Consider the following 26,200-nt stretch of genomic DNA (forward strand, 5'->3'; position numbering starts at 1 on the left):
TTGTTTGTATGCTTCGTGTTGGCTCAGTGATGTTGGGTGCACGGTGCTTCCATGCTTCGTGTTGGCACAGTGATGTTGGGTGCACATTGTTTCCATGCTTCGTGTTGGCTCAGTGATGTTGGGTGCACGTTGTTTCCATGCTGCGTGTTGGCTCAGTGATGTTGGGTGCACGTTGTTTCTATGCTTCGTGTTGGCTCAGTGATGTTGGGTGCACGTTGATTCCATGCTTTGTGATGGCTCAGTGATGTTGGGTGCACGTTGTTTCCATGCTTCGTGTTGGCACAGTGATGTTGGGTGCACGTTGTTTCCATGCTTCGTGTTGGCTCAGTGATGTTGGGTGCACGTTGTTTCTATGCTTCGTGTTGGCTCAGTGATGTTGGGTGCACGTTGATTCCATGCTTTGTGTTGGCTCACTGATGTTGGGTGCATGTTGTTTCCATGCTTCGTGTTGGCTCAGTGATGTTGGCTGCACGTTGTTTCCATGCTTCGTGTTAGCTCAGTGATGTTGGCTGCACGTTGTTTCCATGCTTCGTGTTGGCTCAGTGATGTTGGGTGCACGTTGATTCCATGCTTTGTGATGTTGGCTGCACGTTGTTTCCATGCTGCGTGTTGGCTCAGTGATGTTGGGTGCACTTTGATTCCATGCTTCGTGTTGGCTCAGTGATGTTGGGTGCACGTTGTTTCCATGCTTCGTGTTGGCTCAGTGATGTTGGCTGCACGTTGTTTCCATGCTTCGTGTTGGCTCAGTGATGTTGGGTGCACGTTGATTCCATGCTTTGTGATGTTGGCTGCACGTTGTTTCCATGCTGCGTGTTGGCTCAGTGATGTTGGGTGCACTTTGATTCCATGCTTTGTGTTGGCTCAGTGATGTTGGGTGCACGTTGTTTCCATGCTTCGTGTTGGCTCAGTGAGTCTGATCTCCTCTTCTCTTTTGGTCACAGGAGTTGGAAGACGCCTTGCACCGCGATGACGTGGGATTCCTCAGTGAGCTCGTGTCCTGTCTGCTGCGAGGGTGCTACCAGCGAAGTGACATCACGTGAGTGCAACATGTGACGCCTGTGTATCGGACGCTATCGCTACAGGCGAGGTGGCATTTGTATGGAAACCCAGGATGTTGATGAGCTCTATGTTATGGGGAGTGAGTGGTGGGAGCGCCCTGTAGTGGAAGTAGATAGGGGCTTATAGTAGTGTGGCGGGGGACTTGCAGTGTGTTGCAGCTGTATTAGGAGCTGATTTCAGGATATTATACTCTGGTGTGGGGAAGGGGTCTTTGGGCCATAGTGGGTTATTGGATGTATCGGTCCTAAACCTCAGTCTCCTTTCCCTCATATTGGGATGGTTTATAGCAGAACGAGCACTGAGTGGAACACTGTCATTAATGCAATAACTGAACACGTAACCCTAACGCACACGTGTCTGAGCCCCTTACCCTGGCCGCGCTCGCTAACTTCTGTATGTCCATCGGCTTGCCGGCTGCTTTGCTTTGTGTTCTGTTTGGAACTGCTGGATCCCATGCTGAGACTTGTAGTTCCACCACATGCACGCAGTATTAGATTGCCTGCACCTATTGTGTAATAATCCTTTTGTTGGACATTAAACCAAAACAAAGTTTGTTCTATATTAAAAGGAATTTGTGATGTATAAATACTTCCACATATAGCCTGCAATTACCGGAATCTCAATACCTCTCTTAGTGTAATCCTTAATCTACCACAATTCCCATAAGAGCTGTCACAATTTATCCAGGTGCCTCGTACGGTATGCAGTCGCGATGCTGGCGGTCTAAATGCCGACCGTTGGCTCCCCGACTGTCTTATCCCGGCAAGGGTCTAATGACAGGTGCCGAAATCCTGATGCCTGTCATTTCATCTATCCCGGGAGCAAGGCGCCCGGCATCCTGATAGAAGGTAAGCCGGGCGCCAGGCACGGACAGCCGTGCGCGGGGGGGGGAATGTTAGGTTAGGGGCTCCCGGGGGGACTTAGAGTTAGGCTAGGGGAAGGGGGGGTTAGGTCCAGGCACTTGCAGGGGAGGTTAGGGAGAGTTTTGGTAGGTTAGCTAGTACTTACCTTAGCTGCTGTCGCGATCCTCAGTGGTGCCGGTCTCCAAGTTAGGCACTTGGGTGGGAGGTTAGGGAGAGTTTTGGTAGGTTAGCTAGTACTTACCTTAGCTGCTGTCGCGATCCTCAGTGGTGCCGGTCTCCTGGCGTCAGGAACTGAACCGCGTCCAGCGGTATTTCATACCGATCCCCCTCATACACAGGAAATTTGGTGTACAGTTTACAATTCCCTTCCCCAGTACAGCAAATATTACTGTTGTCTGACCGGTTGCTGAAATGGTTAAATAAATGTGTGGCTGTGGGAGACGTCCGTATGATGGGTTTTGTGGTATTTTAGTAACCGGCCCCCTCCCCTCCCGCCGCGTCTATGTACCACTTCCCTCTGTGAGGTAAAATCTCTCTGTCTCAGCGCGCAGACCTTCCACGTTTACCTGGAGGATATCATCAGTTACCGCTGGGAGCTGGAGGAGGGGAAACCCAACCCCCTAAATGGAGCCCACTTCCACCAACTGCCCCTGCGCACGCGGTTGGAGATCCTGCACCGACTGTGTGACTATCGCCTGGACGCCGATGACGTGTTCGACCTCCTTAAGGTGCGCCCATTCTGCTTTGTGATTACTGAGGGATATACGGGCCTCAGACTACATACAATGTGACTGTGACCCAAATATCCGTAGTGGCCATTTTATGGGCTGAGCCGTAGTGAGATGTCAGCGCATCAGTATACTGGGAAGTAAAGGATATCACCTACCATGATGGGGGCATAATAAATCTATAGCATTGCGTATAGCAATGCGCTGCACCTATATAAGCAGGACACTATAAGGAACCGCCACTTAGTGTGCAAAGAGGTGGCGCTATGGGCGGGACTAGTATTGCAAGATTTAAGAAACGCTTGTGACTGAAAGCCTGGTCTAGGAAAAGTGCAAGGTGTTTAGAGAACATATAGAAAAAGCGTATTTGTTTTATACATTTAGGGCAATTATTTTTATTTAACTTTTTTAGTTGTCCTTCATCCACTAGAGGACACTGGGGTATGTACGCTGGGGTATGTACGCTGGGGTATATACAGTGTTTTATTTTCTGTGTACTGCTTTTATAGCTGTGCCTCTGCGATGTCACCAGTTAGTGAATTGATGGTCTGAATACTCCGTCAGCCCAGTTTCTAGTCTTGGTTTTCTGAGTAATCCTCTTCCCCTCATGTCTACAGACTTTCTCTAAAGGAAATGTGTGTGCAACAGGAAAATGTGTCCCCCACAGACTGCTAATAATAAATATCTTCAGTTTGTATATATAATGGCTGCAGAACCTATGAGTAGCTCCTTTATTAGTATGTAAGGTGTAGTAGTACTAATATGATAAGGATGTGTACGAGGACTGTTACACCTGCTGCCGACTTTCTGATTCCCCTCACGCCTCTCATTCTGGGTGCTGCTTCCAGGGCCTGGATGCGGACAGTCTGCGCGTGGAACCGCTCGGGGAGGACTCGCTGGGTAACCTGTACTGGTACTTCTATGGCACCCGGCTCTACAAAGAGGAACCATCCTGGGAGAAGAGGCAGCGAGTGCTGGAAGAGTAAGGACCCCTCAGTCTATTTCCCCTGCTGCAGTCAGGACACATGTAACCTGCTCCCAGGGACCGTCGACCTGTCACTTCCTCCGGCATCTCTCTCACCCCCTGTACCTCACACTACCTGTACCTCTCACCCCCCTGTACCTCACATTACCTGCTTCCTTTCCTCTCTCACCCCCTGTACCTCACACTACCTGATTCCTTCCCTCTCTCACCCCCTGTACCTCACACTACCTGCTTCCTTCCCTCTCTCACCCCCTGTACCTCACACTACCTGCTTCCTTCCCTCTCTTACCCCCCTGTACCTCACACTACCTGCTTCCTTCCCTCTCTCACCCCCTGTACCTCACACTACCTGCTTCCTTCCCTCTCTTACCCCCCTGTACCTCACACTACCTGCTTCCTTCCCTCTCTCACCCCCTTGTACCTCACACTATCTGCTTCCTTCCCTCTCTCACCCCCTTGTACCTCACACTACCTGCTTCCTTCCCTCTCTCACCCCCTGTACCTCACACTACCTGCTTCCTTCCCTCTCTCACCCCCTGTACCTCACACTACCTGCTTCCTTCCCTCTCTCACCCCCTGTACCTCACACTACCTGCTTCCTACCCTCTCTCATCCCCCTGTACCTCACACTACCTGCTTCCTTCCCTCTCTCATCCCCCTGTACCTCACATTACCTGCTTCCTTCCCTCTCTCATCCCCCTGTACCTCACACTACCTGCTTCCTTCCCTCTCTCACCCCCTGTACCTCACACTACCTGCTTCCTTCCCTCTCTCACCCCCTGTACCTCTCACCCCCTGTACCTCTCACCCCCTGTACCTCACACTACCTGCTTCCTTCCCTCTCTCACCCCCTGTACCTCTCACCCCCTGTACCTCTCACCCCCTGCTTCCTTCCCTCTCTCACCCCCTGTACCTCACACTACCTGCTTCCTTCCTTCTCTCACCCCCTGTACCTCTCACCCCCTGTACCTCACACTTCCTGTACCTCACACTACCTGCTTCCTTCCCTCTCTCTCCCCCTGTCCCTCACACTACCTGCTTCCTTCCCTCTCTCACCCCCTATACCTCACACTACCTGCTTCCCTCTCACCCCCCTGTACCTCACTACCTGCTTCCTTCCCTCTCTCACCCCCTGTACCTCACACTACCTGCTTCCTTCCCTCTCTCACCCCCTGTACCTCACACTACCTGCTTCCTTCCCTCTCTTACCCCCCTGTACCTCACACTACCTGCTTCCTTCCCTCTCTCACCCCCTGTACCTCACACTACCTGCTTCCTTCCCTCTCTTACCCCCCTGTACCTCACACTACCTGCTTCCTTCCCTCTCTCACCCCCTTGTACCTCACACTATCTGCTTCCTTCCCTCTCTCACCCCCTTGTACCTCACACTACCTGCTTCCTTCCCTCTCTCACCCCCTGTACCTCACACTACCTGCTTCCTTCCCTCTCTCACCCCCTGTACCTCACACTACCTGCTTCCTTCCCTCTCTCACCCCCTGTACCTCACACTACCTGCTTCCTACCCTCTCTCATCCCCCTGTACCTCACACTACCTGCTTCCTTCCCTCTCTCATCCCCCTGTACCTCACATTACCTGCTTCCTTCCCTCTCTCATCCCCCTGTACCTCACACTACCTGCTTCCTTCCCTCTCTCACCCCCTGTACCTCACACTACCTGCTTCCTTCCCTCTCTCACCCCCTGTACCTCTCACCCCCTGTACCTCTCACCCCCTGTACCTCACACTACCTGCTTCCTTCCCTCTCTCACCCCCTGTACCTCTCACCCCCTGTACCTCTCACCCCCTGCTTCCTTCCCTCTCTCACCCCCTGTACCTCACACTACCTGCTTCCTTCCTTCTCTCACCCCCTGTACCTCTCACCCCCTGTACCTCACACTTCCTGTACCTCACACTACCTGCTTCCTTCCCTCTCTCACCCCCTGTACCTCTCACCCCCTGTACCTCTCACCCCCTGTACCTCTCACCCCCTGTACCTCACACTACCTGCTTCCTTCCCTCTCTCACCCCCCTGTACCTCACACTACCTGCTTCCTTCCCTCTCTCACCCCCTGTACCTCACACTACCTGCTTCCTCTCTCACCCCCTGTACCTCACACTGCCTGCTTCCTTCCCTCTCTCACCCCCTGTACCTCTCACCCCCTGTACCTCTCACCCCCTGCTTCCTTCCCTCTCTCACCCCCCTGTACCTCACACTACCTGCTTCCTTCCCTCTCTCACCCCCCTGTACCTCACACTACCTGCTTCCTTCCCCCTCCTACCCCCCTGTACCTCACACTACCTGCTTCCTTCCCTCTCTCACCCCCCCTGTACCTCACACTACCTGCTTCCTTCCCTCTCTCACCCCCTGTACCTCACACTACCTGCTTCCTTCCCTCTCTCACCCCCTGTACCTCACACTACCTGCTTCCTTCCCTCTCTCACCCCCTGTACCTCACACTACCTGCTTCCTTCCCTCTCTCACCCCCCCTGTACCTCACACTACCTGCTTCCATCTATCTCTCACCCCCTGTACCTCACACTACCTGCTTCCTTCCCTCTCTCACCCCCTGTACCTCACACTACCTGCTTCCTTCCCTCTCTCACCCCCTGTACCTCACACTACCTGCTTCCTTCCCTCTCTCACCCCCTGTACCTCACACTACCTGCTTCCTTCCCTCTCTCACCCCCCCTGTACCTCACACTACCTGCTTCCTTCTATCTCTCACCCCCTGTACCTCACACTACCTGCTTCCTTCCCTCTCTCACCCCCTTGTACCTCACACTACCTGCTTCCTTCCCTCTCTCACCCCCTGTACCTCACACTACCTGCTTCCTTCCCTCTCTCACCCCCCTGTACCTCACACTACCTGCTTCCTTCCCCCTCACCCCCTGTACCTCACACTACCTGCGTCCTTCCCTCTCTCACCCCCTGTACCTCACACTACCTGCTTCATTCCCTCTCTCACCCCCTGAACCTCACACTACCTGCTTCCTTCCCTCTCTCACCCCCTGTACCTCACACTACCTGCTTCCTTCCCTCTCTCACCCCCCTGTACCTCACACTACCTGCTTCCTTCCCTCTCTCACCCCCTGTACCTCACACTACCTGCTTCCTTCCCTCTCTCACCCCCTGTACTTCACACTGCCTGCTTCCTTCCCTCTCTCACCCCCTGTACCTCTCACCCCCTGTACCTCTCACCCCCTGTACCTCTCACCCCCTGTACCTCTCACCCCCTGTACCTCTCACCCCCTGTACCTCTCACCCCCTGTACCTCTCACCCCCTGTACCTCTCACCCCCTGTACCTCTCACCCCCTGTACCTCTCACCCCCTGTACCTCTCACCCCCTGTACCTCTCACCCCCTGTACCTCACATTACCTGCTTCCTTCCCTCTCTCACCCCCTGTACCTCACACTACCTGCCTCCTTCCCTCTCTCACCCCCCTGTACCTCACACTACCTGCTTCCTTCCCTCTCTCACCCCCCTGTACCTCACACTACCTGCTTCCTTCCCTCTCTCAACCCCTGTACCTCACACTACCTGCTTCCTTCCCTCTCTCACCCCCTGTACCTCACACTACCTGCTTCCTTCCCTCTCTCACCCCCTGTACCTCACACTACCTGCTTCCTTCCCTCTCACCCCCTGTACCTCACACTACCTGCTTCCTTCATTTTCTCACCCCCTGTACCTCACACTACCTGCTTCCTTCCCTCTCTCACCCCCTGTACCTCACACTACCTGCTTCCTTCCCCCTGTACCCCTCACCCCCTGTACCTCTCACCCCCTGTACCTCTCACCCCCTGCTTCCTTCCCTCTCTCACCCCCTGTACCTCACACTACCTTGCCTCCTTCCCTCTCTCACCCCCCCCCCCCCCCCGTACCTCTTTCCATGTCTGGACTAGACTATGTTGAAGGAGTCCAGTTTCTCCAGCCCGGCACCTCCCCGGCAGTGGCGCTCCGCGAGCAGCTCAGCAACCTCCCGCCAGGCTTTACACTTTGTGCCGGCCGTGAACCAATCACAGCATGGACTGGCAGCCAATTGGATGCAGCCGCGTGGCAGCTTCTGATCGGCTGCCGGTCCGCATGCCGTGATCGGATAGCGGCCGGCACCAAATTTCAAAGACCCACCCCACCGCCAATGATTCATTTTGGTTGGCCGCCGGTCTGTGATCTGTTTACGACCGGCGCAGAGTTTGGTCCGCGTCGCCACATGTGATTCTGTTCTGGCTCCTGGATCCGGCACCTGGTGCTCAGTCAAGCCTGCGCTGCTCAGAGATGTGTCCCCAGCAGGACACACCTCCACTTAATGCCTCCCAGCCAAGCGGGAGGTTGGACATTGGCTGAAGTAGCGGTATGGCATACCGCTGTATAGCGGCTCTCTTCGAGCCCTGGCGCCAACATATTATGCAGTGCTTTACCCATTCATATCATGTAAAATATCCTCATTAAGATGCTTTTGATATTTTCTCTGATTATCATCATCCTCTCATACTGTTTCAGGGCGTCTGCTGCTCCTGAGAAACCTGTACGGAAAAGGGGGCGCCCCCCCAAAAAGAAGTTATTGTTGGAAGAGGCGGTGATAAGGTGGGTGATTTTTGGGGTACTGCCATGTCATAATACTATTATTATTTATTTAAAGCGCCACCAATTTACGTAGGCTTACAGGCTATGTTCCCTACTGCATGGAGACACACACACCAGTGAGGCTTACAGGCTATGTTCCCTACTGCATGGAGACACAAACACCAGTGAGGCTTACAGGCTATGTTCCCTACTGCATGGAGACACACACACACCAGTGAGGCTTACAGGCCATAATCCCTACTGCATGTAGACACACACACACGAGAGAGGCTTACAGGCTATGGCCCTCATTCAGAGCCGTACGCTCTGAGCAGAGCGCACGCTCTGAATGAGGGCCGGCCTCCATGAAAATGGAGCGTCCTCCTGGACGCTCGTATAGCTGTGGGTCACCACCCACAGGCTATACGAGCGTGCAGTTTGATGGCCGCGATGGTCTTGACCATCGCGACCATCGAAACTGCGAGCCGGAGCCTGCGGTTGAGGTTTTCAACCGCAAGCTCCGGAGTGATTTTGGCTCTATCAGAGCCAAAATCACTCCCACTGACATCACTAGTGATGTCAGTGGGCCGGCTTCTGACGGGAGGCGTTCCCGTGGGAACGCCCCCGTCAGGGAGGCACGCCCCCGGCACGCCAACCAAAGGGGGCGTGCTGTCAATCAACATCGACAGCACGCCCCCTTTGATCAGACACAACGAGCGAAGGACTTTCCTTCGTTCGTCGCGTCTGACGCATGCGCACGACGGAGCTCCCTCCGTCGTGCGCATGCTCAGTCCAGAACATCGACCCACTTGCGAGCGGACAGCCGCTCGCGAGTGGGTCTGAATCAGGCCCTATATTCCCTACTGCATGGAGACACACACACCAGTGAGGCTTACAGGCTATATTCCCTACTGCATGGAGACACACACACCAGTGAGGCTTACAGGCTATATTCCCTACTGCATGGAGACACACACACACACCAGTGAGGCTTACAGGCTATATTCCCTACTGCATGGAGACACACACACACACCAGTGAGGCTTACAGGCTATATTCCCTACTGCATGGAGACACACACACACCAGTGAGGCTTACAGGCTATATTCCCTACTGCATGGAGACACACACACCAGTGAGGCTTACAGGCTATGTTCCCTACTGCATGGAGACACACACACACCAGTGAGGCTTACAGGCTATATTCCCTACTGCATGGAGACACACACACCAGTGAGGCTTACAGGCTATATTCCCTACTGCATGGAGACACACACACACCAGTGAGACTTACAGGCTATATTCCCTACTGCATGGAGACACACATACACCAGTGAGGCTTACAGGCTATATTCCCTACTGCATGGAGACACACACACACACCAGTGAGGCTTACAGGCTATATTCCCTACTGCATGGAGACACACACACACACACACACCAGTGAGGCTTACAGGCTATATTCCCTACTGCATGGAGACACACACACACACACACACACACACACACACACACACACACACACACACACACACCAGTGAGGCTTACAGGCTATGTTCCCTACTGCATGGAGACACACACACCAGTGAGGCTTACAGGCCATAATCCCTACTGCATGGAGACACACACACACCAGTGAGGCTTACAGGCTATGTTCCCTACTGCATGGAGACACACACACACACACACACCAGTGAGGCTTACAGGCTATGTTCCCTACTGCATGGAGACACACACACCAGTGAGGCTTACAGGCCATAATCCCTACTGCATGGAGACACACACACACCAGTGAGGCTTACAGGCTATGTTCCCTACTGCATGGAGATACACACACCAGTGAGGCTTATAGGCTATATTCCCTACTGCATGTAGACACACACACACCAGTGAGGCTTACAGGCTATATTCCCTACTGCATGGAGACACACACACCAGTGAGGCTTACAGGCTATATTCCCTACTGCATGGAGACACACACACACACACCAGTGAGGCTTACAGGCTATTTCTACTTCAGGGTCCATAGGGGGTCCACAGGGTTGACCTTGGGGTATAGGTTGGGAACCAAATCCGGGCACCACGCAATTAAAGCTTTTAGCTCCCAGGATGCACTTGGGTCCACTCTCCCTATAACCCCACCCCCAGCCAGAGGCACCTCAGTTTAAGTTGTGCCTGGCCGGAGTCGGGTCACCGTTTAGTGCAGTGGGGAGCTGATTAGCAGCCCCTAAGCTATATATATTTTTTTCTAAGTACAGAGTTTTTCATTTTTACTTTGGACTTTCAGAGCGGCAGCGTCGGACTGTCCATAGGACGTCTAAGCTGCCGCTCCGTCACCCCGCCGGCACTGAGACGCCAGTACAGATCTGGGGATCTCAGCGGGACCCCAGAGTCTGTACTAGCCGGACTCTGCGGGCGCCCAGGACTGCTGCCGGATCTACGGGGAGCAGGTAAGGTCGCGGATCACCGCAAGCGGTGATCCGCGCATTTAATATGCAGTCCTGTGCCTCCGGTCTCTGGGGACAGACCGGAGGCGCCGGCAGTGGCGGCGGGCCCCCCATACCCCGTGTGTCCACTAGACCACCATGGACTTACTGATCGGCGCTGGGAGCCGGCGTCCCGGGAGGTTAATAGCCGTCCAGGGGAGGAAGCTTTCCCTGTTACAGCGGCTCCTCCCCTCAGCTCAGCGCGCCTTTCAGTATGTATAGTCTGGCGTCGCTGAGCTGCTTCCTCCGCGGGCCACGCTTCTTCTGAGGTCTCCAGCGGCCATTTTCTTGTGGTGCAGTGGCAGAGCTCCGGAGATGGCAGTGAGTCCAGTCCCCCTGCGTACCTCACCATCAGGTCAGTGTACACAGCGCTGTAGCCTTCCCAGACACTGAATCTGGGCAGTTGAATGCAGTGTAATAGTGCAGTATATTATATGACATGTTTATGTATATATGTATATATCTGCATGGTATGTGACTTATGCTAGTGCTGACTGTCTGTATTTAATTCTCTCACCTGTCAGTGTATATCTATCCCTTTTCCTTATCTGCCCTAATACAGCTGTACTTAGGGTGGTTCTGAGACCTCACATTTATATACTCGTTGATATTTGTGAGGTTTGTCACATACTGTTGCGTGCTGTACGTTGCCACATTTTCGTTGGAACTGTGTGTTGCATACGCTGAAAATGGGTCCCTGCAGCTAATTTTAGCATCAGTCAGGACCAGTATAGCGCTGCTTGATATTTCCGCCAAGATTGGTCAGATATGTCTGACCAGGAGATTTTTTTGCTATCCTGCAAGTCATGTGCTGCAGGTGTTAGTGCGGAGGATTTGACTCATAAAGGGTTCTGTGTGTGGCGTCATCTGGTGCCGGCCCCTTTCACGACCCCCTTGGGCGGTTTGTTTTCTCGGGATCCTCTTAATTGCGGATCGCCGGGCGGGCCCCACTGTTGTACCTCACCTTGGGGGTTACTTCACCATGCTGCCCTTTTCATCTCAGGGTATCTCGCAGTTTCTTGCACTCTTCCCCTGTGACACAGACTATCGCTCCCTGCAGGGTTTTTTCGCAGTATATGAATTCCCCCTGCCACAATAGTCTGTCATTCCCCTTTGCAGGGATTACCACAGCCACCCTGGGTGGTGTCGTTTTCTACGAAACGCTAATTGGCATGGTTGACGCCCTGTGGTTACTTCCCAGTTGGCTCTGCGTGAACTGGATACTGTTTTGGGCTCTTTCCCTCTTACACGGGGGGAAGCCTATTTCAAGTATTATTATCCCTGCTTTAGGGCTGGTAGCAGGTCCATTCTGGTTAGAGTGAATGTTGACCTGCACCTGTATCATACACCCTCAGTATTGCGTGCCTTCTGGGTCCCTGTTGCTGACTAGCGGGGGGATCGCATGGCGGGACTCTGGCTGTTGTCAGTTATGAGGTATTACAACAGTGTTTGGCCTCCTGTCCCAAATTCCCTGAGGGTCATCACGAGCCCCTCATGGGGTGGATGGGCGTGTTACTCGTCGGATTACAGACGTTACTACGCATCCCATTCCTGCGTGGTCGGATTCTTCTGATCCGTAGGTGGTAACTCTGCCTGAAATCAGTATACTCGCTTTCAGGGGTTGTTACCCATCCTACCATGGCTATAGCATGGTTGGTTAATACTATTGCATACTGAGCTGATGCATTTGTAATGTTTTTTCCCCACCAACACGTCTGGGGTTCAAATGTAGTTGGTCGCTCACGTAATATATGCAGTTGTCATAGGTGGACATGCCTATATTGGATACCAGTCTCCTAACTTTCAGAGTTCCGGCTGCGACTGTATCCTCCGTAATACCCTATGGCTGCGCTCTGGGAATGCAGAGGTGCAGATACCATCTATAGGGTAGATCTGGTTGGGTCCTGACCTTGACAGTGGCAGTACAAATTTCCCGCCTTCAGCTATGTCCACTACAGGGCTTCAGACTAAGTCTATTAAGTCTTTTTGTCCTCTGGGTCAGCCTAAAGGTCTGTTTCTTCAACCGAGCAGGCCTGGACTGCCAGCCGATCCTGCTTCTGAACCTACGGATATATCGTCAGCATGACGAGACAGGCCTACCACTGGGGGATGGCGATTTTCTCAGTTCGCCCGGTACTAGTGTCTAGTTGCCGCGGCTACGTGGGTAGGAGGGTACGCCCTCTCTTTGCTCAGGCGGCCTATTTCCAGGTGATGGTGCGCAGGCCCTTATTCGGACCCGAACAGGGCCTTACGAATCCAAAAAGCTATACAGTTGTTGGGGTAAGCGGAGCTAATTGGGCCATCCCCACTTTCTCAGCGAGGGACTGGTTGTTCTGCTTTCTTTCTGGTGCGGTGGCTGAATGGTCCTCTTTGGCCTATTCTCTGTCTCTATTCCCTGAACCAGTTCCTAAAGCTACCTGGGCTCAGGAGGCAATCCCTATGCTCCATCATACTATGTTTGAAACCTGGGGACTTTATGGTATCACTGGATATACAGGACGCGTGCCTACGGGTACTTACAGAGACCTTGCCTCAGCATGGACTGAGGTTTGCTGTATCACAGCACTTACGGTTTTTCGGGCTCTGCCTGTTGGGACTGTTCTCAGCCCCACGGGGGTTTACCAGCATTTTCGATTTTCTGACAGTTCTTCTGTTCAGTATATCGCAATGCTCCTGTACATGGATGGCCTCCTGCTCTTAGCAGGATCGCCGGGGTACTTTACAGCCGGGTCAGGTTGACTGTGGCTTCTTCAGGGTGCAGACGTTTAATCAATGGGGAAAAAGTCCTCCCTGCATCCCTCTCTGGGTATTCTTCACCTAGGAGCCCTGCTGGATTCTCAGAAGCTGAGAATTCTTCTGGCGTAAGACGGCATCTCCACTCTTCCATTAGGAGTACATGGATGTCTGCGCAGTCGACATATGTCTTTGCACTCTGGGATGCATGGTTCACTATTCAGTGTCTGTCTTTGGAAGGGTGGAATGGGCTTAGTTCCATTCCAGGCCTTTCCATAATTGGCTTATCTCCAGATGGAACAAGTTTTTTCTGACTGATCACTGTTCAAACGATGCTGCTCTCCCCGGAAGCAAGTCGGTCCCTTTTCGGGTGACTATGACCATCTCGTCCAGGGTATTCTTTGCTAATGACAGTATCTGGTTCGCATCCATTTCAGTGCAATTGGATGTCTGTCGATTCCACCCTGTCAATTAACTTGTTGGAACTTTAGCCTGTCTTGGGCCTTCACTCTGGCATAGCCCTTGTTTCCCGGTGAACCTGAAAAAGTTCAGTCCGACAGGGTCAGAACAGTGGCTTCCTTTTTAGCAATACTGTTCGTTGGTTGGCAATGTCAGGTATGTCATACATTCGGACATTGTCTGAGGGTCTCCTCCCGACCATCTCGACAGTGTTCATTTCAGGTGCTCTCCATTGGGAAGCGGGAGTCCTCAGCCGTCACGACGTGCATCCCGGGGACTAGTCTCTTCCCCAAGAGAGGTTTCATCTCCTGGTGAGCAGGGGGGGCCCCCCTGAGGTGACCCTCATGGCCTTCTGACTTTATCACACTATGGTGTTACAGTTCAGCTTTGGGGATTCTGAAGCAACCTTCAGTGACTCTTTGTCGGTGAAGTGGTTCTTCCAATTTGCGTACCTGTGTTCTCCAGTCTCCATTCTTCCTCGAGGGAAGTGTTTCAATCGAGACAGAGATGCTTTCCTGCTGGTGGCTGCTGATTGCCCCAGATGTCAGGGGTACTTGGTTTTTCGGAGTCTCTCATCGATACTCCATTCCTGATGCTTCACTGCCCAGACCTGTTGTCTCAGGGTCCTGGGGTTTGCCTTGGACCTGGGTCGTTTGTCTTTGACTACGTCCCTACAGTGGTCTTACGGCTTCCCTGGCTTTGTCATCGTTGGAATGATTAGAGCACATGGATCAGCTTTTGCTGGGACCTACCACAAACTGTGGCAGCCATAATTCTTATGGTATTATACCTATCGATACGATCCTCTGGTGTCCAGGATTTCCAGATATTCTGGCATTCCTTCCGGCTGGCTTGGGTTTCACCCTCGGCCTGGCCTTCCTGACAGGGCAGATCTCTACACTGTCAGTATGATTAGGACATGGAATTGCTCCGCTCTGATATCCAGTTCATCCTTTGGAGTGTTTTCTGGATTATGCCTCCATTTGTCCTCCCTAGAGACTCCTTGGGAGTTAGTAGTGGTTCTTCGTTAACTCCGGGGAAAGTTAATGGAACCGCTGGTTGTGATAGCCATTACATGGTCTATTGCTTTGGCTTTCTCTCTTTCTATCAGGGAGTTTATATCAACCAGGTGAGTGTCGGAATTGGGAGCGTTCTCAGGTGGCTCCCTCTTCTGGAGGGCATCTTGTCAGGGTGTGAGTTGCTCTCACCCTGTGTTTCTTCTTAGTGATTTTCAGGTTCCATATTATTCTGGAACTTATGGTGCGGCCATTCAGTCCCCAGTCCTCTCGGCTGGTGTGGCCTCATTGACTGTGGTCCGGCCTCTGTGGATTTATGTGATCCATTCAAGTTCCTGACGGAAATCGGACTCCTTATTGGTGGTCTGAGATTTCTGGTTTTAACAGGAAAGGATGGCCGGCCTATGGCCATATGTTGGCTGGACGGCCTCGTATGTCTTCTTCAGGGGCCTACCCATGGGTAGGCCTTTCTGTTGTTGTTGCTTGTTTTTTCTCGGGCCATGTAACCCTCGTGGGTGGCTTGCTGTGGCGCCTTGGCTGGTTTGCCTTGCTAGGTGGCCACGTGGTCTTCTGTCCACACCTTTTTAAGGTTCTAGGCATTGTTTTCCTTTGCCTCTCAGGATGCTTCCTTTTTGGCGGCGGATTCTCCTCTCAGCACAGGAGCGTCCTCTCCCTTGGTTGAACTGCTTTGGAACATCCCCAAGGTCAACCCTGTGGACCCCCTATGGACCCTGAAGTAGAAAACAAGAGATATGGTAAGAACTTACCTTTGTTATCTCTGTTTCTACGAAGTCCATAGGGTCCACAGGGTGCCCGCCCTGACGCACCTGGCTTCAAATGGGCTGTGTGACTGGTCACCGGTTTTCCGTCTCCCATTTCTGTGAGTATCGTTATCGAGTGTTCCAGTTTTCTCTCCTCCTCCGGCCTTTGGCTACTTACAAACTGAGGTGCCTCTGGCTGGGGGTGGGGTTATAGGGAGAGTGGACCCAAGTGCATCCTGGGAGCTAAAAGCTTTAACTGCGTGGTGCCCGGATTTGGTTCCCAACCTATACCCCAAGGTCAACCTTGTGGACCCTATGGACTTCGTAGAAACAGAGATAACAAAGGTAAGTTCTTACCATATCTCTTGTTATTCCCTACTGCATGGAGACACACACACCAGTGAGGCTTACAGGCTATATTCCCTACTGCATGGAGACACACACACACCAGTGAGGCTTACAGGCTATATTCCCTACTGCATGGAGACACACACACACACCAGTGAGGCTTACAGGCTATATTCCCTACTGCATGGAGACACACATACACCAGTGAGGCTTACAGGCTATATTCCCTACTGCATGGAGACACACACACACCAGTGAGGCTTATAGGCTATATTCCCTACTGCATGGAGACACACACACACCAGTGAGGCTTACAGGCTATGTTCCCTACTGCATGGAGACACACACACCAGGGAGGCTTACAGGCTATATTCCCTACTGCATGGAGACACACACACACACCAGGGAGGCTTACAGGCTATATTCCCTACTGCATGGAGACACACACCAGTGAGGCTTACAGGCTATAATCCCTACTGCATGGAGACACACACACACACCAGTGAGGCTTACAGGCTGTGTTCCCTACTGCATGGAGACACACACACCAGTGAGGCTTACAGGCTATGTTCCCTACTGCATGGAGACACACACACACCAGTGAGGCTTACAGGCTATGTTCCCTACTGCATGGAGACACACACACACCAGTGAGGCTTACAGGCTATATTCCCTACTGCATGGAGACACACACACACACACCAGTGAGGCTTACAGGCTATATTCCCTACTGCATGGAGACACACACACACCAGTGAGGCTTACAGGCTATATTCCCTACTGCATGGAGACACACACACACCAGTGAGGCTTACAGGCTATATTCCCTACTGCATGGAGACACACACACACCAGTGAGGCTTACAGGCTATATTCCCTACTGCATGGAGACACACACACACCAGTGAGGCTTACAGGCTATATTCCCTAGCAGTATGTTTTAGGAGTGTGGGAGGGAACCCACGCAAACATTGCTGGGACGTACAAACTCCACACACATGAGACATGACCAGGGATTGAACTCATGACCTCAGTGCTGTGAAGCGTTAATGCTGACCACTAAGCAACTGGGCTGCCCTTTGCATTGGGGCAAATGCTATATATAACCTGCGGGTAACGGATTGCGCAAAGAGCTGCTATATATAGTCTTCTCATATGTGATGTCTGTTATAGTGATGCTAATTTGCATATAATCTCTAGGGAGGAGCCTGAAATAATCTCCGTAGCCTCTTCCTCGGGAGGCTGTGCCTGTAGCTCGCTATGTAACGTGCACAGTATTTATTATCCCGGTGCAATATGTATTTTGAAATTACAAAATGTGATTTATTCCGTTATGTTCTCACACAGTGAGCAAGTAGAAGTGAAGCCTCCGCTGCCGGCGGTGGAAGAAGTCCTGCGCAATAGCGGTAAGCGTCGTCTTCTCCACTCCGTTGTGCGGTTTTGTTTTTAAATATCTTAAACATTTTATTTATTTTGTGTTTTTGCGCCCAGTGATTATTGCTGGGTAAAGATAATGAAACGCGTCGTCGCTGTTTTTCCCAATAATTTAACCTCTGGGGAAGTTATTCCGTGATGGTCTATAAAATATATTCAATACAACCAGTGATAAACGCCATATGGCCAGAATAGCTTTTGTCTGCGGTCATGTGGATTGTGTTATGCGTTCCGCAACATTCATTGCGCTGCTTATACTTTAAACGCCATGTTACTTCCCTGCCGCCCACATTGGGGTGTATGGTATGGGCTGCTGGTCTTTATTGTGGGTGAGAAGGTTGCGCCAGGCATAAAATGTCAGAATTGTTCATTTCTTCTTGTACCCGCCCGCAGACCGTTCCCCCGGCGAGGGGCTCTGGTGTCTGCTCTGCCAGACGGCGCAGGAATGGAGAGAGGTCACCGAGAGCTTCCGGGACAAGGCGAGCCAGAAAGAGCGCCACCTGTATAAGATTCTGAGTGAAGAGTTCCTGCCGGAGATCTGCAACATGATCTCTCAGAAGGTGAGACGTGCCGGAGGGCACTGCGAGATATTGGCGGCAAGTCGCCGCCATGCGGGATGGTCATTTCTTCTTCTTCCTTCTGCCAGATTCACAAGACGAAGGTTCAGAATGACCAGACTCCCTTCCTCTCCCAGAGGTCGTCCAACCACTCTGTGTTCTCCACTTTCCAGCAAAAGGTGAGATGCCGACCGGGAACCGTGTAACTGTACTGGGAGATACAGGATCAACTGGCTGGTGGGGTGACGGTGCCCTCTGCTGGTAGACGCATGTAACACTCGTTTCAGAAACTAAACTGAATATTTATTACATTTGCTGGTCTCCATGTGAGTAAAATTGTGCCGTAACCCCGCTGTACGTCTGCGGAAGCGTCTTCGTTTCTGACAGGCGTAAACCACCTATTGCACCAACCTGCTTTCTGTCTGCGCTCGCACAGGCCACACCCATTATGGTGACTGCGTCCGTTTTTGAAAGCGTGGAATGTAGAATATAACTAGTCCCAGATTCCTGCCCCTGTCAGTGGCTGTGTGTCCTGGGTAACAATAATCCTGTGCCCCGCAGGAGGCGGATCCCTTCAGAGCGCAGGAGGAGGAGGAGGAGGAACGGCAGCTATTGCTGGTTATGCAGAGGAAGGAGCAGGAACTTATACAGAAAGAAGAGAGGAAGAGGCTCATGGCTGAGAAGGTGAAGTCGGTGGAAGGTGAGTGATACAGAGGACAGAGAGGGTCATGTACTAACGGCTTTAATCTCCATTAGCATCAGACCAACCAATCAGACACCAGCTTTCATTGTGAAACCTGCACTGGAGGGATGAACGCTCATTGTTGAATGGTTACTGTCCTATTAGCATAGATCTGCACCTTTCATCAATGTTAGGAATTCCCCCTCAGTATTTATTTCCCCGTTACCAGGTACGGCTTCATAGAAAGCCGACTGAGATGCTCATTACAGCCGCGCACCTGGTATTTCACTAATGTTTTGTATCCTCATCAATTATCTAATGTCAGAAAACATCCGTGTAACATCTCTCTGCCGTCACCCTGTATTTACCCGCGTCCTCTACCACATCGTTAACCTACTATCCGCCATTTTATGTGCTCAGTAGCTCCGTACAGGGTGTCAGTCCCGTCACTGACTGTCGCGCAGAGGCCCCCCCCCCCCGATAACACAGAGACTTGTTCCTCATATCTCAGATATCATTTTCTGTAGATCCTTACTTGTGATGGCAGCGTCCTTCTATATAAGATAAATTGTTAATAGGTCCTATGAGAAGCCCAATTATTATTGTTACACACTTTCCGGATCATCTACTGATTAGTTGCTTATTTATAAATGTAAGTTTGCAATGTACAAACCCCATAAAGATGACGACATCTCCGACCCCCCCTTCTGCAGAGCGAGCGCGGAGGAGGAAGCTGCGTGAGGAGCGCGCCTGGCTGCTGTCGCAGGGTAAAGCGTTACCCCCCGAGTTATTCCACCTGGGGCCCAACTCGCCCGTCAGAGAGGATTATAGAGTCCCTGACCTGTAAGTGTTCCTCCCTGTGTCACTGTCCTGATGTGAAGCAATGGAAGTCTCACGCGTTAGGTCCCCTCACGCTCTCTCCGCTTCCTCTCTTTAGGCTGAGCTTTGATTTGGATGATCACTACACCGCCATGTATAAAGGTGAGCGTTCTGCCCGGCCGTGCCAGTCTCTCTCTCTCTGTGTGTAAACGTTTCCGCCACCATCGGGGTGGGCGCAGGTCGTGACGCTGGTGTGTTGTCCGCTGTCCTCCTAGTTTCCTTTCTGTCCATCCTCCTAATTTATGATTTGATTTATGACTGGCTGGCAAGTCGCCACTCCCGTCCATGGAAGCCGCGTATTAACGTACCGACCTTTCCTCCGGTGTCTCAGTTCTAGATGCTGTGAAAGCTCACAAGGATTCCTGGCCTTTCCTGGAGCCGGTGGACGAGTCTTATGCTCCGAATTATTATGATATCATCACGGTAAGTCCAGTGTTATAGGGACACTTGTGTCCCCAGTGGGCGGGTGCTGTCTCTATGTAAATCGCCTCCATGCCATTAATATGAGCAGCGTGTCAGCGCCCCCCTGTGACGGAGCATATATGTGCAGGGTTACTTATGCTTCAGCGGTGACGGCATCGTCATAATCTGCTTTTCCTCCCCAGTGCCCGATGGATATCTCTAAGGTGGAGCAGAGGTTGTGCTCCGGGTACTATCTCACCAAGGATCAGTTTGTCAAAGACATAAAAACCATTTTCAAGAACTGCGTAAAGTACAACGGGCAAAGCAGCGGTAAGTGGCTATGTGCTGGCGTTTCCGTGCTAACAATCTGCTGTACCTACCTGTGGCAGATGTAATACATCGTCACGCTGCTTATAAAACGTATTGATTGTATCTCTATGGGGATAATTCAGATTTTATGGAACAATAACTGTGTATATATATTAATCTGGACTGAGCAATGTAACGTGTTCCTTCCACTATATAACTCTCAGTCTGTGGCTTCCTGCTGCCCCCATTCCCCTCCTCACATCATGTCACTGCCGCTGTCACATACAGCCCTGTCCTCACTAACACATCACTCATCTCCTGATATACTCTGTGCTGCTGGGGGACCCTGCTCCTCCCACTATATAACTCTCAGTCTGTGACTTCCTGCTGCCTCCATTCCCCTCCTCACATCATGTCACTGCCCCTGTCACATGCAGCCCTGTCCTCACTAACACATCACCCATCTCCTGATATACTCTGTGCTGCTGGGGGACCCTGCTCCTCCCACTATATAACTCTCAGTCTGTGACTTCCTGCTGCCTCCTTTCCCCTCCTCACATCATGTCACTGCCCCTGTCACATGCAGCCCTGTCCTCACTAACACATCACCCATCTCCTGATATACTCTGTGCTGCTGGAGGACCCTGCTCCTCCCACTATATAACTCTCAGTCTGTGGCTTCCTGCTGCCCCCATTCCCCTCCTCACATCATGTCACTGCCGCTGTCACATACAGCCCTGTCCTCACTAACACATCACTCATCTCCTGATATACTCTGTGCTGCTGGGGGACCCTGCTCCTCCCACTATATAACTCTCAGTCTGTGACTTCCTGCTGCCTCCATTCCCCTCCTCACATCATGTCACTGCCCCTGTCACATGCAGCCCTGTCCTCACTAACACATCACTCATCTCCTGATATACTCTGTGCTGCTGGGGGACCCTGCTCCTCCCACTATATAACTCTGTCTGTGACTTCCTGCTGCCTCCATTCCCCTCCTCACATCATGTCACTGCCCCTGTCACATGCAGCCCTGTCCTCACTAACACATCACCCATCTCCTGATATACTCTGTGCTGCTGGGGGACCCTGCTCCTCCCACTATATAACTCTCAGTCTGTGACTTCCTGCTGCCTCCTTTCCCCTCCTCACATCATGTCACTGCCCCTGTCACATGCAGCCCTGTCCTCACTAACACATCACCCATCTCCTGATATACTCTGTGCTGCTGGAGGACCCTGCTCCTCCCACTATATAACTCTCAGTCTGTGGCTTCCTGCTGCCTCCATTCCCCTCCTCACATCATGTCACTGCCCCTGTCACATGCAGCCCTGTCCTCACTAACACATCAGTCATCTCCTGATATACTCTGTGCTGCTGGGGACCCTGCTCCTTCCATTATATAACTCTCAGTCTGTGACTTCCTGCTGCCCCCATTCCCCTCCTCACATCATGTCACTGCCCCTGTCACATGCAGCCCTGTCCTCACTAACACATCACTCATCTCCTGATATGCTCTGTGCTGCTGGAGACCCTGCTCCTCCCACTATATAACTCTCAGTCTGGCTTCCTGCTGCCTCCATTCCCCTCCTCACATCATTTCACTGCCCCTGTCACATGCAGCCCTGTCCTCACTAACACATCACTCATCTCCTGATATACTCTGTGCTGCTGGGGACCCTGCTCCTTCCACTATATAACTCTCAGTCTGTGGCTTCCTGCTGCCTCCATTCCCCTCCTCACATCATGTCACTGCCCCTCTCACATGCAGCCCTGTCCTCACTAACACATCAGTCATCTCCTGATATACTCTGTGCTGCTGGGGACCCTGCTCCTTCCTCTATATAACTCTCAGTCTGTGGCTTCCTGCTGCCTCCATTCCCCTCCTTACATCATGTCACTGCCCCTGTCACATGCACCCTGTCCTCACTAACACATCACTCATCTCCTGATATACTCTGTGCTGCTGGGGACCCTGCTCCTCCCACTATATAACTCTGTCTGTGGCTTCCTGTTGCCTCCATTCCCCTCCTCACATCACGTCACTGCCCCTGTCACATGCAGCCCTGTCCTCACTAACACATCACTCATCTCCTGATATACTCTGTGCTGCTGGGGACCCTGCTCCTTCCTCTATATAACTCTGTCTGTGGCTTCCTGCTGCCTCCATTCCCCTCCTTACATCATGTCACTGCCCCTGTCACATGCAGCCCTGTCCTCACTAACACATCACTCATCTCCTGATATACTCTGTGCTGCTGGGGACCCTGCTCCTCCCACTATATAACTCTGTCTGTGGCTTCCTGCTGCCTCCATTCCCCTCCTCACATCCTGTCACTGCCCCTGTCACATGCAGCCCTGTCCTCACTGACACACCACTCATCTCCTGATATACTCTGTGCTGCTGGGGACCCTGCTCCTCCCACTATATAACTCTGTCTGTGGCTTCCTGCTGCCTCCATTCCCCTCCTCACATCATGTCACTGCCCCTGTCACATGCAGCCCTGTCCTCACTAACACATCACCCATCTCCTGATATACTCTGTGCTGCTGGGGGACCCTGCTCCTCCCACTATATAACTCTCAGTCTGTGACTTCCTGCTGCCTCCTTTCCCCTCCTCACATCATGTCACTGCCCCTGTCACATGCAGCCCTGTCCTCACTAACACATCACCCATCTCCTGATATACTCTGTGCTGCTGGAGGACCCTGCTCCTCCCACTATATAACTCTCAGTCTGTGGCTTCCTGCTGCCTCCATTCCCCTCCTCACATCATGTCACTGCCGCTGTCACATACAGCCCTGTCCTCACTAACACATCACTCATCTCCTGATATACTCTGTGCTGCTGGGGGACCCTGCTCCTCCCACTATATAACTCTGTCTGTGACTTCCTGCTGCCTCCATTCCCCTCCTCACATCATGTCACTGCCCCTGTCACATGCAGCCCTGTCCTCACTAACACATCACTCATCTCCTGATATACTCTGTGCTGCTGGGGGACCCTGCTCCTCCCACTATATAACTCTCAGTCTGTGACTTCCTGCTGCCTCCATTCCCCTCCTCACATCATGTCACTGCCCCTGTCACATGCAGCCCTGTCCTCACTAACACATCACCCATCTCCTGATATACTCTGTGCTGCTGGGGGACCCTGCTCCTCCCACTATATAACTCTCAGTCTGTGACTTCCTGCTGCCTCCTTTCCCCTCCTCACATCATGTCACTGCCCCTGTCACATGCAGCCCTGTCCTCACTAACACATCACCCATCTCCTGATATACTCTGTGCTGCTGGAGGACCCTGCTCCTCCCACTATATAACTCTCAGTCTGTGGCTTCCTGCTGCCTCCATTCCCCTCCTCACATCATGTCACTGCCCCTGTCACATGCAGCCCTGTCCTCACTAACACATCAGTCATCTCCTGATATACTCTGTGCTGCTGGGGACCCTGCTCCTTCCATTATATAACTCTCAGTCTGTGACTTCCTGCTGCCCCCATTCCCCTCCTCACATCATGTCACTGCCCCTGTCACATGCAGCCCTGTCCTCACTAACACATCACTCATCTCCTGATATGCTCTGTGCTGCTGGAGACCCTGCTCCTCCCACTATATAACTCTGTCTGGCTTCCTGCTGCCTCCATTCCCCTCCTCACATCATTTCACTGCCCCTGTCACATGCAGCCCTGTCCTCACTAACACATCACTCATCTCCTGATATACTCTGTGCTGCTGGGGACCCTGCTCCTTCCACTATATAACTCTCAGTCTGTGGCTTCCTGCTGCCTCCATTCCCCTCCTCACATCATGTCACTGCCCCTGTCACATGCAGCCCTGTCCTCACTAACACATCACTCATCTCCTGATATACTCTGTGCTGCTGGGGACCCTGCTCCTTCCTCTATATAACTCTGTCTGTGGCTTCCTGTTGCCTCCATTCCCCTCCTCACATCATGTCACTGCCCCTGTCACATGCAGCCCTGTCCTCACTAACACATCACTCATCTCCTGATATACTCTGTGCTGCTGGGGACCCTGCTCCTTCCTCTATATAACTCTCAGTCTGTGGCTTCCTGCTGCCTCCATTCCCCTCCTTACATCATGTCACTGCCCCTGTCACATGCAGCCCTGTCCTCACTAACACATCACTCATCTCCTGATATACTCTGTGCTGCTGGGGACCCTGCTCCTCCCACTATATAACTCTGTCTGTGGCTTCCTGTTGCCTCCATTCCCCTCCTCACATCCTGTCACTGCCCCTGTCACATGCAGCCCTGTCCTCACTGACACACCACTCATCTCCTGATATACTCTGTGCTGCTGGGGACCCTGCTCCTTCTACTATATAACTGTCTGTGGCTTCATACATGCTATATGAATGTTTTTTTTTATCACCTTTCTTTAAATGTAGATTATTCTTATGTATTCCCACTCACAATAGTTGGATGCCCGTGTAATGTTTTGTTAGGTGAGGGGAGTTACCTCCTGCTGGCATCTTGCAGAGTCTAATGCCGGCATCTTGTCTGCCCATTGCAGAGTACACACAGATGGCAGAGAATTTGGAGCGTTGTTTTAAAAAGGCGTTACTTAAGCACCTTCCGGATGACGAGGTGGACTCGGATGGAGGGAGCTGGATTCGGGTGGACGAGGAGAAGCCCCAGAAGAGGCGGAGCCAGGCCAAACGCTCCAAAGCCGGGGGCTGGAGGAAAAGCAAAGAGGACGGGGGCAGGAAGAGGCAGAGCTCGGAGAGTAGCGCCATGCAACAGTCCTCGCCAAGCGAAGATGGAGAAGAGCGACTCTACACATCCATGAATAAAACAACCAAGGCGCCATACTCTCACCCGCTGCAGTATGGCGGAATGCCTAGGCACGCCTTCCACCCAGGAAACATGGTAAGAGATTCTGGCACCCAAGAGACTAGGGGGTAAATTTACTAAGATTCGAGTCTGATCGAGGTTTTTTTTATTTTTCCAACTCGATTAGCGTCGCCGAAACTCAGGTGATTTGAGGCTCCTGAAATTCAGAAAGAAGTGAGTTTAGCTGAGAGTCAGTCGGCCGATGGTGAAGTAGCAGGTTTTGCAGGAGATTACTCACCCGACATTGCAGTGTCTTCTCTCTGCCTAACTCTCCTGAACAAGCAGCCTGCACATACTGTATCAGTGAGATATCTGAAGGCTGCTTGTATGTTGTGCCTGTAAAAAAAAAAAAAAAAAGGGCTAAATCTTTTTTTAAAAAATGACGTAGGGTCCCTCCCCCCAAAAAAGCATAACCAGCCCACGGGCTGCTCAGCCAATCCTGTTTTCTAAAATTACGGGGGGAAAAAAAGTCTAGGGTTCCCCTGTAATTTAGGAACCAGCACCTAGCTGCATTTCCAGTCCTGGTTTTAAATATAGCGTCAGGGTCCCCCTATATTTTAAAATCAGCACTGGACCCAAACCGACCGGGGTGCAATACCACAGCCAGGATACCCTATCACTGGGTCTTCACAGCCAAAGCATTAACACCCCAAGCCGGTGAGCGCAAGCTGGAAATCTCAGGGGAGGTGGGGACCCCCCCAAGAAGGGGGTCCCCCTTCTTCCGAAACCCCAGGCTCAGGCTGAAGCCCTTGGCTCTTCCCCACACCCCTGGGCTTCTTGGAGGGCTCCCCACCTCCCCTCAGATCCCTGGCTTGGGCTGACCGGCTTGGGGTGTTAATACTTTGGCCCTTAAGGCTCGGTGATAGGCTGTGGCATTACACCCCGGTGCTGGTTTTAAATATAGAGGGTCCCCTACGCATTATTTTCCCCCTATATTTAAAACCAGGACTGCCCTGGAGCCAAGTGCTGGTTTCTAAAGTACGGGGGAACCCTACACATTTTCCCCCCCGTAATTTTAAGAACCAGGACTGGCTGAGCAGTCTGGGGCTGGTTATGCTTTTAGGGGGAATCTACATCCT

At 52.2% G+C, this 26,200-nt stretch overlaps 1 protein-coding gene across 1 annotated transcript in view; it reads left to right on the forward strand.

Annotated features, from left to right (window-relative positions):
- Positions 1-941: 941 nt before the first annotated feature.
- Positions 942-26,200, forward strand: part of CECR2 (CECR2 histone acetyl-lysine reader) — a gene marked incomplete at its 5' end in the record, with an annotated part of 43,247 nt that continues 17,988 nt past the window's right edge. Inside the window, 13 exons of the mRNA XM_088470544.1 lie at positions 942-1,036; positions 2,467-2,650; positions 3,499-3,632; positions 8,135-8,218; positions 17,348-17,406; positions 17,828-17,994; positions 18,081-18,170; positions 18,553-18,691; positions 19,387-19,516; positions 19,611-19,654; positions 19,884-19,975; positions 20,158-20,284; positions 24,802-25,157. Coding sequence (XP_088326670.1) covers positions 942-1,036; positions 2,467-2,650; positions 3,499-3,632; positions 8,135-8,218; positions 17,348-17,406; positions 17,828-17,994; positions 18,081-18,170; positions 18,553-18,691; positions 19,387-19,516; positions 19,611-19,654; positions 19,884-19,975; positions 20,158-20,284; positions 24,802-25,157 — 1,701 coding nt within the window. The remainder of the gene's footprint in view (positions 1,037-2,466; positions 2,651-3,498; positions 3,633-8,134; positions 8,219-17,347; positions 17,407-17,827; positions 17,995-18,080; positions 18,171-18,552; positions 18,692-19,386; positions 19,517-19,610; positions 19,655-19,883; positions 19,976-20,157; positions 20,285-24,801; positions 25,158-26,200) is intronic.

Source organism: Taudactylus pleione, unplaced genomic scaffold (assembly GCF_031769625.1).
Source record: "Taudactylus pleione unplaced genomic scaffold, aTauple2 ptg000101l, whole genome shotgun sequence".
Classification (NCBI taxonomy): domain Eukaryota; kingdom Metazoa; phylum Chordata; class Amphibia; order Anura; family Myobatrachidae; genus Taudactylus; species Taudactylus pleione.